Source organism: Ptychodera flava, assembly GCF_041260155.1.
Source record: "Ptychodera flava strain L36383 chromosome 23 unlocalized genomic scaffold, AS_Pfla_20210202 Scaffold_23__1_contigs__length_28996876_pilon, whole genome shotgun sequence".
In the NCBI taxonomy this organism is placed as follows: domain Eukaryota; kingdom Metazoa; phylum Hemichordata; class Enteropneusta; family Ptychoderidae; genus Ptychodera; species Ptychodera flava.
Window position 1 is genome coordinate 3315625 of NW_027248277.1, and position 15652 is coordinate 3331276.

At 38.4% G+C, this 15652-nt stretch overlaps 3 protein-coding genes across 3 annotated transcripts in view; 2 read left to right on the forward strand and 1 right to left on the reverse strand.

The window, feature by feature from the left end:
- LOC139123483 (filensin-like) overlaps positions 1-3646 on the forward strand; it is a 333102-nt gene extending 329456 nt beyond the window's left edge. The window contains exon 4 of the mRNA XM_070689645.1: positions 2057-3646. Coding sequence (XP_070545746.1) covers positions 2092-2418 — 327 coding nt within the window. The 5' untranslated portion in view covers positions 2057-2091 and the 3' untranslated portion in view covers positions 2419-3646. The remainder of the gene's footprint in view (positions 1-2056) is intronic.
- The window catches only part of LOC139123475 (uncharacterized), a 1125851-nt gene that overhangs the window by 777627 nt on the left and 332572 nt on the right, over positions 1-15652 (reverse strand). The gene's annotated exons all lie outside the window — the stretch shown is intronic.
- LOC139124320 (colorectal mutant cancer protein-like) overlaps positions 1-15652 on the forward strand; it is a 508515-nt gene that overhangs the window by 168600 nt on the left and 324263 nt on the right. The window lies entirely within an intron of this gene.

Here is a 15652-nt window from a genome sequence, read left to right on the forward strand (position 1 = left end):
CCCGAAAGTTTTCCCAATGACTGGTCGTGAAGTCGTAGCTTTCAGATTTTGACCATTCTCAATTATTTTTTCCAAGATTGCACCAAGTTGACAGCAGCAACAGCAACTCGGATTCACACCTCTTCCCATGGCGGTTTCTAATTACCGGTAACTTACGTTTAAAGTTCGATGTGAGTTGTGAGAACAGGAAACTTTTAGTGTGTTTTATGACTGTACGTCGAAAGGATAAATTGAAATTTCATTTAATACTCGTAGAACATGAAAGTGTGTTTTGAAGTTTAATTTAGTGCCCCGGAGAATATGAAAGTGTGTATGTATAAATGTTGCTTGTTAGATGAGGGACACACCATTTAGAGTCGGACAGCTGAGCCGTTTCCGGTCGTCCGCTTTGCCTCTCCTCCCTCCCCATGGGGAACGGTGCTTGGAATTTTTTTCTCATTCGTTCATTCTTTTTCTATATGTAACTGAAAAACAAGCACTTTGACTTGGCAATTTTTGCTAATCATTCTTTGTTATAAAAAGAGTTAACCGTATTTTAAAACCAGCGTTGCAATGGCTAAACATGCGGAGCAATGTCGTCATACAGTTCTCTTTGGGAGTTTGAAATCCAACATCGTATTTTTCAAGTGATAACAGCTAGTTTGCAATGCTGATCAAAATGTTCTACCCAAAAGTACAACCATTGTGGGTAAGTTAGAGTTCGTTTCGTCACCAGGCGATATCGAAGATGTGTTCAGCCATGGTGGAGGGACTGTGGTTCAGCTCCAAACATGGCCACGTAACGGTGAGTTACCAAAAGAGCCATACTTGTACAGCTTCCTTAGGTAATTGGTGGAGCCACGTGCCCTTCTTTTACTTCTGAATTTATCGATGTGTCCGTCTTTTCGTCGGAAACACCAAGTTTGAAATCCTGGAGTTCGGAGTCGCTGAATTCCGGTTCAAAGTTATAAGGTTGAAGGCAAGTGTATCCATGGGCAGTAGCTCAATACAAACGTACGGTAGACCAGACCCCTAGCGATACCCCTAACTTCCTCAACCAAACACGAAAACTTTACGTCATCAAAAGTTAAGCCTCTCTGAGGAATTCTGATTGGTGGCGCTTCCATGTCGCGAAAATGCGTCATACACATCAGTTAATAACACATTATTTCTAGGAGAATAAGCAGCACATTTTTCATCTTTTCATCATAAATGTTACAAAAATAATCTTCAACTTTTAAAGGCAGGTTGTTATTTGGGTGGACTATTCCTTTAAGTGCTGTTTACATTCAAATGATAGCACTCATAGCATTAATTAAAAAAATACCCAAGGTTGTAAATACATTTCCTGCCATCTGGCCTTATGTAATACCAAGGGGTGGAACATTTGATATTCAGGAAGGGGTAGGGTCTAGAAGATTGATGAGGTAGCATTACTTTTTTACCAGATCCCTTGTACATTTTCCCCCCACTCCCACCTTTTCTTTTTATCAATCCTTCTCTGGCTATTTTTTGTTGTTGACGTTTGCTTATGTATTTAGGATCTGCTTCTCCCATTGCTATAGAAGTTGATATGCATGTTCCTAAAGATGACCTCCAGTACCTAAGTTGGAGACCTTATTTGCTTTTGTCATTCTTGTTTTTCTGGTTTAAATATTTCTTGAATGGACCAATTCAAACTTAATGCGAGCACATGGTGTCCTTGAGGGTATTTTTTGAAAATTAAAGATGTTATTCTCTCAGATAAAGTTGACACAGGGCCATGGTGATGTTGAATTTCAAATAGAGTTGTATGTTGGTTAATTTTTTTCTCCTGTTCAAACTGTGCACAGTGACCCCTGATTCTTATTCGTCATTTGGTGAGTGAAAGGTTTTAAGTTTCATTGAGGAAAATTTGCACAAAACTTTAATCTTTTCATTTTCAAGGCACAAACAATGTAGTATTCGATGACATTGATCAAAGTTAATATATTAGTCACTGAATCACATAATTACACATAATTACTATCAATCAATACACAAAGTGAAATGTCTAACATTTATGTTTTGTATAAATGTACATTTTTGTTGCTGTCAGCCCTGGACAAAACTCAATCTAAACTTGAGGTGGAAATGACAATTCTTGAAGCTCAACTGAAGGAGGCAAAGGAGGAGATAACTATGTTGGAAGAGAGATGTAAGGAACTGACACAGAAGGAAGAGAGCACTGAGCAGTCATTGGTAAGTCAACATATTGCGTACAGTGTAGAGCAGAAGACATGGCAATCTGAACTTGAAGAGAAGAAGAAAGAGATCAAAGAACTTGAGAATACAATAGAAGAAATAATACATCAGACATTTGAACAATCTGAAGTGAAGAAGCCGGGAGAGAAAGGTACATTGTCTTTGATTATGTGTCATAGATTAATTTGGATATCTTTACATCTCTTGCTGAAGTAACTCACAGGTTGACTCTATACAAGTCAATGTGTGTCTTCTCTTTGGTCAGTGATGGTCCATACTTGTTGGATTTGGCATAGCAAAATGTTTAAAATGATGAACAGCCACTTTCATGGTTGGAATAAATAAATTAAGTGTCCAATTATCTTACCTTCATTTTTTGTCAATATTTGTCATCACTTTATCAAAGAACATTTTAAATAGTTTTTACAATCTGAAAATGTTGACATTGTCGAAGATCGTTTCAATCTTTAATAATTTTATGATGTACACTCAAATTTGTTTTGCGGGTAACATTGAACATTTGCTGTAGAAGAACAATTATTCACCTTGATTTTAATTTCACTACTTTTGCTAATACATGTTATCAACTAAATTAAAGGCCCGTTGATGCCATCAGCTGATTTCAGTCGGTCTCTTCCATCCGTTGGATATTAACTGCAGCCTGACAAGTAAACCCATACATCCCACCACTGACTTCCATGCTGATGTTGTTCAACAGTTTCAACCGGTTTACCACAGTTCGCTTTGAGCTTTCATCACTAGCCTTTCTAGGTTGTGTTGTCTTAGTCAATACCTGTGGCTTGAAATAAAAGAGACAATATTATTGGGGAAATCTGTTGAAAAGGATAACAATTTATATATTGTACGTAATACATTCTCACAACATGGACAGTGCTGAAACTTTTACCGGCTATTTTATGCATATGTATAAAACAAATGGGAGGTATTTGTATAAGTTGGAAAAATGTCGTCTGTATGTATGTATGTATGTATGTATGTATGTATGTATGTATGTATGTATGTCCGTCCACATCAAAAACTCCTAAACCGTAGCACCTACTGTCTTAGTATTTGGTGTACAGGTGCACCTAGGGGTGGAGATGTGAATTTGTTCAAATGAACATGTCAGTGCCAAAAAAATATGCAAATGAGGGGAAAAAAGGAAAAATCCTACAAAGGGCTAAAACTCAGTAAGCATTGGTCAGATTTGGTTGAAACTTGTATGCAGATTTCTTTAGGTATTCTAAACTATGTGTGCAAGAATTGGGATGAAATTTGCATGTTTGTATTTTTAGGGTATTTTTTCCGTTTTTTAGTCAAAAAATCTTGTTCCCTGAAATCACTTGTCCGATTGCTATGAAACTATGTATTCATGTTCCTCAGGCTGACCTCAGTCATGCTTTTACAAATTGTATTGATATTGTCATATTTGTAATTTTGGGGCAATTTTCCCAATTTTTGATCAAAATAATTTTTATCCAAAAACTACTGATTTGATAGCTTTGATATTTGGTATACAGGAATCTAAGATTAATCTCAATATAATATATTGAAGGTATGTTGAAACTTACAATTTTATTTTTATTGTGGGGGCAATTTTTGCCTTTTTTGGTCAAAATTTTTTTCCTCCTAAACTTCTGATCTAGTAGCTTTGATATCTAGTGTACAGGTTCCTAGGTTTATGTTTATTAGATATATTTAAAATTAGATGAAATATGCAATTTTGTATTTTGGGGGCAATTTTTCTCATTTTTGGTCAAAAATTTGTTTCTCAAAATTTACCAGTCTGATTGTTTTGATATTTAGTAAACTGGTTCTTAGGGTTTTTGTTAATAAGATATTAATTGAAATCCGGAATTTCGAATTTTTGGGGCAACTTTGCGAAACTGTCAGTTTTACTGGATAATCTTTCATTTTGTATTTTTAAAATTTTTTTGGTAATTTTATACTACTGGAACTAAGAGTATATAATGTGGTGATTTAGTAAGCATTTGATATGGTAAACTGTATTTGGTGTTGAAATGTGGTAAAATAATCCTGGCAGATTTTGAAAAAATTCCAAACAAATGCCAATAAAAAATTCAGCCAGAGAAGGTCTGACAAAAAGAAAAGGTGGGAGAGTGGGAAAAAAGAATTTACAATGGATTGGATAAAAAAGATAATGTACCTCATCGATCTTCCAGACAACCGTCCCTTATCAAATGGTCCACCCTGATGTATTTTTGTGCACAATTAACCATGTAGTGTATTTTAGTTTAAGATGTCAAGTTAGGTAAGGATTTGAAAGAATAGTCAAGTTCACCACAGTTTAACTTTATCTCTTGTGTCATCATCCTTGTGTAATTGGTTAAGTTTGTAAGTTGTTCCAGATGTGGATGCACAGCTGTTCTGGAAGAAAACAATGTTTACTTTTCCTGTAGGTTTCTGAGTTGATGATTGTATGTTGAAATTTCTCCATGTATCTGGTGTATGGGCAAAGTGTAAACATTGGTTACATGTTATGTATTTCAGTCTATGTCAAATATTGTAAATGAAAAATCAAGAACAGTTTACTGTGTGCTTGTAAAAGATAACACATTTGCCAATACATAAACTGTCTTGCAGATTGATTGTCTTAAAGATTATCACAGAAGCAGAAAAGGAAAAGAAACTAATCAAGTTGCTGTAACATATTCACTCTCAGTGCCTGTATACGCCTATACTTAACTATTTTATCATTACATTCAGCCGTTTGTTATATCTTTATCGATCTCCATGGGCCAAGGCACACTTGGGGTCAATGTCATCACTCTGTGCCAGTTGTGTATGTCAGTCTGTCTGTCTATGTATGTCCATATTTCATACAATTGTTGACTTGTTTTGATAACTATATGGGAGCGAACAGTGATGTTGTCACTATTTTTTAAATTCTGAATCATGCAAATTCCAATACATAATCCACAAACTCTGAGGGCAAAATTCAAATCACATTTCTTTGTACAACAGTTCTCTTTCATACTTAACAACAGGTGCGGTATAAGAACACTTACATATGTAACTTTACTGTGATACAAAATTTACACTCACATGGATTATGGTGTATCTATCTATCTATCTATCTATCTCTATATAAAAATATAAGTATGGTGAAATAAAGGATATGATCTTACCTGGCCTCTAGTTTTAAATTTTATGACACACTGGTACTGCTGCTGTCTATCTTATGTTTGACAATGGCTGTGGCTTGCTCTTCGAATTGGTGACATTTGCTGATTTCACTTATATCCGATCTTATGTGCTTTATCTGTTCTAGTATAGTATTTTCTCCTCTTGTCTCTTCCTTCATTTGCGGTTTGTCACCCATTTTGCAGTAGTCATAGTCATAGTAAACCTTGTTAAATGGACAGGTCTCAGTGTTGTCTTAAATTTCCAAGTTTCACTGTTGCCTGACACCCACTCAGTGCACTGTGCTCTCGCTGTCGCTCGTAACGTTCGTAAATTAAGAACAAAAATGAAAATTTACGAAAAAAATATAAATGCCCGATTGGCCATTTACGAACAATTTTGTTGTTTTTGAAGCCTGATTTTCGGTCAAGATTATGAATTCCTGGGAAATACTGTCATATCTCGTCTTTCAAAAACTACTCTACCCCTATCATCGGCGCATCGACACACGGTGATAGCTAGCTGTGGACTTTGACCTGTGATAACATGAGCATGCGCGAAAAGGTTTCAAGATCCCCGGGTCTTGTAATCTGATACTGGTGTGCCATGCATTTCGGTAGTTTCAAGACACCCAAACACTCACATGCTGTCAACTTTCCTAATGGACGGTTGAAACGGATTGAGGGAAGTGGTCAATTACAAATGCTTTTAAGTAGATAGTATACTCAGCTTGGAAAGAAAGTTGGGCATAAAAACGGTAACTGATATGAAAAAAAACAAAAACGACAGACTGCCAAATGTTCTGGTCAGTGGTTGTTTTAAAAGAATTTTAGAGATGAACATGGCATAATGACTGCAGCTATAGAGGCACCACCTAGTACCTATGGATGACATGCATACTTTCAAGGTAATAGAGCTTTCCAAATATGAAAAACAGGGGACAGATTTTCTAGCATCTAATACTCGTGAAACACTGATAATATAAATGACCACTTCATATACATATAATCATCAACCAATGACAACACAGAGGGAGTTACGATTTGTGTCACAATATACTTGAAAATGTTATGTTGTGTAATAAAAATCGATTAATTGAATAATATTCATTGTGGCCGGTTGACCAAAATGACACACTTTATTGAGACAAGGAAGAAATTTCAATGTTACAAGTATTCATGACCCTTTATGTACTGTGTTATTAAATGGATCTTTTGAAAATGCGTATCAAAATATGAGTGTTCATTGTCAAAAAAAACACAAGGAATTTTTAATTTTCCTTTATCTATGATGAAATCATTCATAATTTCTATCCCTTAAAATCATTTACTGAGTACCAGAAGTGCTTGTTGAAAATTGTCAGGCTCAGCATTACATAATTTGTGCTTACTAATATTTTTTGAACCGAATTCGTAAATTTACTAACAATTTTGAAAGGCCAGGGAGAGCACAGGTGCATAATCACAACTTATATATTGATTGGACAATATATTCACAAATGGAAGTGGAACAGCCTGTATCCTTGCAGGTGTAATGTTCACACGGCAGACAGGGCAGGTAGATGAGACAGACAACCATTCTGCTAAACATTCTGCACAGAATGTATGGGGACCCTTGCAATCCAGTTGCACACAGCCATCCAACACATCTTTACAAACTAGACACTCTATGTCAAGTTCAGCATCCATTAAAGAAAAGCAGTTTTTGCTAAAATTGAAGTTTGCTTTTAATTTTCGTGTAGCTCTCTGCTTGATGGTTGCTGAAATTTCTCTGAAAGTGGTTGTACACTGATTTCTGCCGCATCAGATTTTATTTGTTTTTGCATCATCAACACCTGAAGGTCTCCCTCTGTTTTTGCTTGCTTTTCTTTTCCTGCCTCCCTTGCTCAGATCACACACAGCACACTTACCACTTCTGGGATGTTTTTCCCACTAAAAACTCAAACTCCTGGCCTGTAGTGCTTACCGTCAACCAAGCTTTGTTTGCATGAGTCTATGCAGCGTTTACAGTCCTTGCAAATTTTTATGGATGAACATCGCTTTGGTCATTGTGAATGTCAATGGAAAAACAAAAAAATATATCTGAAAGTTTTCCTTTCATGAATAAGACGTGCTTTGGAGCTTGGGTGAACAAATACGACACCTTGTTAACAGAAAACCACGATTGAAATCCAAATTTTGCTCAGACGACATTATGGACTCTGTTTGTATTTGTCGTGGTGCCGGTAGATGCTGTAACTATGGGAACCCGAGGCGAGGCCGAGAAAAAAAAACGAAGCCCAATCATGCTACACACGTACACCATTATAAAATAAGGGACTAAAAATCATATTTCGACGGATTAAAAACCTCTGATATTGCAAAATCAAGGAAGAAAGTACACATTATTAATCAGACTCCTGTAAACCGGAAGTTTGCCTAGAGAACACAGGTCAATAAGGCATTAATTGTGATAATTTTTCCTGTTATTATCATAAAATATGATTATGAATATTAATAAATTATTAATATGAATGTAACAGAATATTAAAACTTTTTTTACAAACAATGTCGTCTACATTGTGTAAATACCATCTGGAAACCCCATTGTAGTGATAATTATGATTATTAATAAATAACAATTATGATTAATAAATCACATTTTACACATTGTAATCTGCTTATGTGAACAACACTCTGGAAACCTTATAGTTTCACAATCTATGCCAAAATATACAAGTGACACCATTTCCCAGGTTCAGTCTACGGCGTGTTGGAAAGTCCATAAATCGGCCATCAAATCTACCCAGTTTTGACCACTTAGACAGAAAATTTGTGAAGTTTGGGGCTGTCAGAAGGTATATATCACCAAAAAATGATGCAGTTCTTGCAAATGACTGCCAGAGTGAAGAGAGCTGGGTATCATTACTGGTAATGACCCAACAGACTCCACTACATAATCAGACATTTGTTCATCGATCAAACACGGAAGTCTTACTGCTGAGTTAGGTGGGATCCGCACCCGTTCTATTAAAGAGACTTTCGCTACTTTGGGGACCCTCCACCACATTGAACTGCAGAGGAATAATTTCATTCCCAATAGATAATTCATCATATAAGCAAATCTAAAATTGCCCCATTAACTTTCAAGAAATTTACACCAAGCAACATTTCATTAGCATTGGGCACAACATAGACTTGTTCCTCAAACAAAGTGTTGCCAAATTTAATGTCAACCAGCCCGGCAAAAAAAAATCACTAATTTTCAATTTCCTTCCAGCAGTTTGAAAAGAGACAGGTTTAATCGTAGATGGTTTCACACGAAATTGCTCATGCAATTTGTCTGAAATCAGCGTAACCTCTGCAGCAGCGTCAATTATAGCCTGAACGCAATATCCATGAATTATCAATGGAACACTACATTTTTCCAGAGTGAAATTGACATACTGTTAACTCTTCAACTTCTTGAGAGTCGTCAATTTCTTGCTCAGGAGTCACTTTGGAGTTGCCAGCTCCTACTATCCCTGAAAAACACAACAATCATTTTTATTTTGAATAACAGGAACTGAAGGGCTCTGAAAGGTATAGACCGATGGGCACTCAATATAAACTTCTGATTACCTTTTTCTTTGTTATCAACATCCTTTGTTCCTAAAGTACCACACCCCATCCTTTTCATCAGGATGAAATATAGAACTCTGAGGAATCAAAAGGTTGATAACAAAACCAGAAGATTGTTGGCCTTCCACCTATGGGGTCAATGACTGGCCTAAGAGGTTGACCCCTGCCTGTTTAATGGACTGGCAAAGGTTACGCCTCTATCTGGATATTTGCCGAGGCAAGCCTTCCCTGTGAACAGAGGACAATGGACAGTCCTTTTGAAAAATGTACAGATTTACCACAGCAGTAACACGCATTGGAGTTTCGAGGTGGAAACCTGGAACACAATTGTAGTGCAGGCCGATCTTTGATCATTGAAAAATGTTGCTAACTAATGGCCATTTTATCAATACTAACTTTCCAATGTTCTCCAATGTTCGTGCTACACATTGTTCAAGTTCTTCTGTCTTGACATTTTTTCTTGATGTTGACGGGGAAATAACTTGTCTCCTTGGCGGTGGTAGTAAATAGTTAGATCTCTGCCTGGCTTCCGCGTTAATGGTTGTCGCCTGTACCGATGGTTCTTCCTCCTCCATGTTGGTGGTGACAAAGCGAACTTAACCCTTTTACTGCCGAGCGCCCTAGTCCGTTATCCTGCCAAGTCAGTAGAAAACAGCCCCATAATATTTGCCTGCAAAAGATTGGCTCTCCTGCACGTTATCCTGCCAGGCATTTTGGCAGAAATCGCCCATATTCAGGGTAGTTTTAGCCATACTTATACATGTTAGACTTCGATAATTTCTACATGCCTGTAGACAGGGGAAGGTGCTCAAGGGTTACTGCAGAAAAAAATTGAGGTTACCGGCTTTGTTTGCCCCAAGGGTGCGTCATTTTATTGCCGTTTCATGCTTACTTTTTGGAAATAAGCTCCTTCAGTATTCAGTGTTCTCCACAAATAAAAACATTAAATGGGTGGCTGATTTGCATAATCATTTACATAATCATTTGCATAATACTTACATATATTTTGTGTTCACCAAAAATTGACAAAAGAGGGTACTCATGGAGCAGAGCCCCTCCACTGATTTTTTCAAAATTTAGTACATCCTCACTAAGTTGCATAAGCTCCTATCCTTATAAAGAAAGGTTAGGAGAGTAAAATGTACCGTTAGACAGTTGGTAAAACTGCTCAGATCAAAGAAACTATTAAAAGATGTAAAACAATGAGACATCGAAGTTCCCATGACAGCAACGCTAGGAAAATACTACGTTTTCAGTACGTTTATCAGGGTTCTCTGACCCTGCACACCCCCGGTACCAAAATAGAAGAGTCCCACTCAGATGTCATATCCGCCATTGTTTAGAGTATATTTTCAATTTTCATTCACGCACGCGATCTGGGATTTTTTCTCTTCACATGCATTTTCATTTGTTTAAAGCAATTAACGCTCCATCTGTTAGGAGTTTTTACCGCTGACTATAACAATTTTCATTGCTATGTTGCTGTCTTCACGAGATACTGACCGTTTGATCTTGAAAGTTGAGTTGCTTTTATGTGCAGCCAACGAATGCCGGTGCGATGACAGACAGTTCCCTAAGCTACGCTACGTACGCTGTTGATCAGCAGCATACATGATGTCTTCGTTCCACGTTTACTTTTTATTACAAGACGTGAGTCAAACAGAAATTTCATCAAATTGCCACTTCTGTATCTGGGAATGTGTAATCAGTTTGATTTCAAAATATTTCGTCAATTAACAGCGAAAATCGTCGTTGACTTTTGCTGTCTTTTGACTATGGTTGTATATCAATTTTTCTGTCCTTTACAACTTCTTTGGATGGGTAGGTGGAGTCAAGGGTTGAACGATAGCGTCGCGGGCCGATGACGCTGTTTTGGGCTGGGAGAACCCTGAATTTGAGGGTGTTAAAAGAATGTAGTACTTTCTTGGGGGAAATTCAGCAAAATCATCGAGACAACACTTAGATCTTGATGTGACCACACAGTTTCTTGTGTTAATGGGTTGACAAGTCAGTCGAGCTTCTCTCGCGGTCTTTTCTCCTCTATGATCGTTGTGACATATCTTGATGAGGTACTAAAATGACAAAGTCACACATAAAACAACAGCAAAATGTGCCTTATTGATTTAAATTAACACTTTAATGAAATTAAATACAGAAACAAACAAAAGCACAGCATAAAAACATGGCAGTAAACCAAACCCGCCACCCCAGAACAAAGGCTGACGGTGGGTTTCAAAAGCATGGGCGGCCGAAAATTAAACTGGGCGGCGTAGATTTATCAGGGCGGCCGTGAAATTAAAGTGGGCGCACCACCCACTTCAAAGGCGCCACGGAGAACACTGGTATTGCACACGTCTGCTAGGCACAAACATCACCTCGCTCGTCTGTTAGTCAGAGACCCTGGGGGTCGTGCTAGGGGTGTGGCAGCACTGGCAAACCTGTCCTGTTTCCCCTGGGTAGGATCAATTGAATATCGGTACGTACCTTCAACGACTTGGCAGTGTAGCACAAAAACTACGTTTTTGCCATTGTACTTGGCTGAGCCATTGAGGCACAGCTTCCACGTAGTTTTGCCAGCTCATTGGGAGTTGGCTTACGAGTGTTACCGTTCATTACCGACTTAATCGAGCGGTCCTCAGTCAGGTACGGGTTTGTACCATGTCGGTACGGGCTGCAGCTAACCAGTGATAACCAGTCACTACACCCAATTTGTAAGTCTCACTTTTGCGATGCACGGGTACAACGCTATATGCTTCCATTGTTCTAGCCATCGATGTCTCCACATGCCTGGCGGCCATTCTACAGCTAGCTGGTGTGCATAACAAAAGCGGTCCATGCTCATTACAGGCGGTATCGCGTAGCATTGACCTCATGTCCCCTGAATTCTCAGTACACAAATAGCGTACGTAGCAACCAAAGTCGTCGGCAACAGGATACGTTTGCCTGCAAACCAGAGCCAATGCTTTGGATGATGGAATAAATAAAAAATCCAAAGCCACGTCCATTGAATGGCACGCCAAGGCAGTGAAGGACATTGCCTGGCTTGAACTTGCAGAGCTATAGCCCAGCTTAATACGTCAGACACCAGTTTGTAATGGTATTTCCGAGTCGTTCATATCCATTCCATTGGAGGAACAAGTCGAGCCGTCCCGTCAAAAATACGTTCTTATTTTCAGTCATGCACAACTGAATAAGTGACTTTCGTTTCGCACCATCAGCACCATCTGCCAAGTCATTTGCAAGAGGTAGCCTTCTAGATTAGCATTGCCGAGTTCAGTTCGGCAGCAATCTGTATAGTGCCAGCTAGCCAAGTACGGCCAACTCTGCCAGAAAACGTCACCATGCTATCCTGCCAAGTCCGCTAAAAAGCGGTAAAAAAAACAAGCCCCTCCTCGGGTGTGGGGACTGGCGGACGGTTTCTGCACCTTTCCCTGTCTATCGACTCCCTGTGAACCCATTTCGAAGGAAAAAGGCGTTCCTTGTCAGAAAACCTGTCCTAAAATGACCCCTAAACCCACAGGGGATAGCACAATGTAGTGCGGTCGACTTGGCAGGAAAGGGGTAACCAAAATGGGCCCGATTTCCACCGAGTTGGTAGAATAACGGTCACCAGTGCTTAGATTCTGGCTACACCGTATTTCAAGCGGATTTTCATCGACTTGGCAGGAAAGGGGTTAAGGGCGAATAGTAGTATCCTTTTGATGAGATAAACACTCTAGCGTTGTTGTTATATTGGCAAAAGTTCGCCCTATTGATTGCTTCTTGCATGAAAGATGGTTTTGCAGCAAAATTACCAGCTTCTTCATCGATACAACCCTGGCAGAACGTAAACACCGCTTACTTAATCATGAAAGAGTCCAACACCTTATTAAAAGCATTTGTTGCCAAAGACAGAATTTGATCTGCCCATTGCTCCAAGCTCTCATCAGGCTTTTGTCACCGCTGAGGGAAGCTAACTTGGCAGTTTCTGGTATTTCTTTGAAACTAAAATGATTATCCATCATTGACAACAACTCCAAATAGTCCATCTTCGGCTCCAATTCATGATTGTATAATAATAATCTCCAGCTTCGCCATCCAAACACCAGCAGAGCCTAACTCGCTTTCATCCAGAGTCCAAGCTTTCCAATTCCCTACTCCCATGTAAACCATATTCTTCGGTTGGAAATGTTGAATGGTTTGCACATCAGTCTTCTAACGTGATCGCAGACGGAATGGATCTCTCGGCTGAATGGTAGTCCCTTGCTACCGTGTATTTCTACGGGCATGGTATTGCCCATATATTTCTACGCTATGCGAGAAATATGGAGAATTACCTGCTGTCTCCTCAGGGATCTGTTCTGCATTCGCAGGCAATGACATAAATGTTGGAGTTGACGAGTCCATTGGTATAAATGAACTTGTCTGTGCATGGACAGTAGTTGGCTATCCACCCACACTTGCATAACAGAATACATACCCTTGATTTGATTGGTGATTTTCAAGCGAGGAATCAGTCGAATATCTTCAAGAACAAGATTCCCCAAAGCTTCTCTTAAAATCAGAAGAGACTCTGCTGATTTTTCCCAATACCATCAATGCTCATTAGTTCATCAATTTCACAATTATTGATGTACACTTTGTCCATTTGTGAAAAATTAATTTAAACAAGTCAATTACTCTTAAATTGAGAAAACAGTGTTACACAATTTAATCAAGTCCTAGAAAATATTTCTGAAAACTTGAATAAGCTAGTGATTTTGAAATAAATTGATAATTTAAACAAGTATTAGAAATTATTTCTGAAAACCTGAATAAACTATATGCATAATTTAAATAAGTCCTAGAAACCACATCTGAAACTTGAATAAACTAACAAACAGGGAACTATTTTTATCAATGGGCTAAGTAAATACGCTCAGGCATATCAATTTCCTAACACGGGGAAAATCTTTCGCCCAAGATACAAAGAAAGTTTGGAAAATTCTTGTCTCGTCCAAAAATGCAGGCTTATAAAAATATACAAGCCTTTCAAAGACAAGTAATTACTGTGTACCAAAAACTATTAGCCCACTATGTTACTTTGACACTGGAATTAACGCACACGAGGTACAGAGAATTTTCTCACTCCAAAGAATGAATAAATTACTGCACACATGGCACAGAAATTCTAAAGTGCGAAGAAAACTACAAAGTCTCCGAGAGTTCACTCACACAAACCACATTCAAAAACAGTGAGTCTTTACGTACCTTTCCTCTCTATTTTTAATTCAAAAATAAAACCTGGTGCAAGTATAAAGGAGTTGCAGTGCCTGTATTGTATTTCCTGGTACATGTAGACTCGACTGTGACGCACTCACACACACATGACATACACACAATATATCAAGCTTGTGCTGACCGATGATTATACAAGTCCGCTCAATCAGTCGTCAAGCTTGACTTGTCATTGCTTCACAGAATACACAAAACCACCAAAGAGTATGGCTCGGCAACGATAGGTCTGTAAAGCTGTTGGACCCTTTAGATAAACACAAGGAGGTGTCTCCGGTAGCTTCAAACAGGAGGTCGAAGACGTCTCTATAGTGGTTCTGAGATCCAAGGTGTGCACACCTGCCAACTGCTGGTATGTCTTTTATACTCCTAGCCAGGTCAGGTGATAAAATACCAACAATCCGCGGATGATATCCTGGACAGCTTCCATCGTTAAGGTCTTCAGCATAGATAATTGCCCAAATACTTCATACGGATAGTCCAGCATTGTCTGCATTTCCTTATTCAAAACAATCGGTAAACTCATACAATGAGAGTGCGCAAATTAATAAACCTTTCATAAAACCTGTTGAACCTTAAACATTACAAATAATCTAATTAAAATCTGAACTCCGCTTAGTTTAGTTAGCTCATCGTGATCGTAAACCTGCTGTCAGGGACACAGTATGTAGCTTCAGCATAAATGCCTTATCATACAGTTCAAGAACGCAATCATCTGTTGTAAATACGAAGTTGAAGCGTGAATTCATGACTACCACAGAATTTCAATCCACTAACTACTCATTTTCATCAGTCTGGGTCATTTTGAATGCCACAAATCATCCACACTTCGTACAGACCGCTATGTTCCTCGATCGGCAGATTGAGACGAACTCCATATGATTGCCACCACCATCATCAGGCGTTAGCTTTTGGTATAGAGAAAATGAACGAATCACAGCATCCCGTAGTTATTTCAAACATACGTGATCCAATCACAGTATCCAATAAATAGAGTCCAGTACTCTTGATTGGACAAGGAGCCGGAGGTCCATATATCCTTCTTTCATGAATATGACTTTGTTTTTGTAACGTCTATTTACTGTCTGTTTTGTGGTGTTTTGTGTCTATGTTTACAACTATTGTCTTACGAATTCTGACCTAATGTCTTTGGAGTATGGATTGGTATGATTGTGATTATTTTATCAACTTCAAATATAGCATTTAATTAGTTATTTTTGAAGTTTAATCAGCAACACAGATCAGTAAAGTAGAAAACTGACAATTCAGTTTAGGGGCTGTATCACAACATTACTGATTGCAAATGTCGCATCATTGGTCCATTTCAAATTTTAAGTAAGTCCATGCTGGGACCATAGATTTGCATCTCAGCACGGACTAGGTCTACTTTGCTCAAATTCAATTCTCACGGACTAGGTCCACTTTGCTCAAATTGAACTCTAGTTCTGGCTATT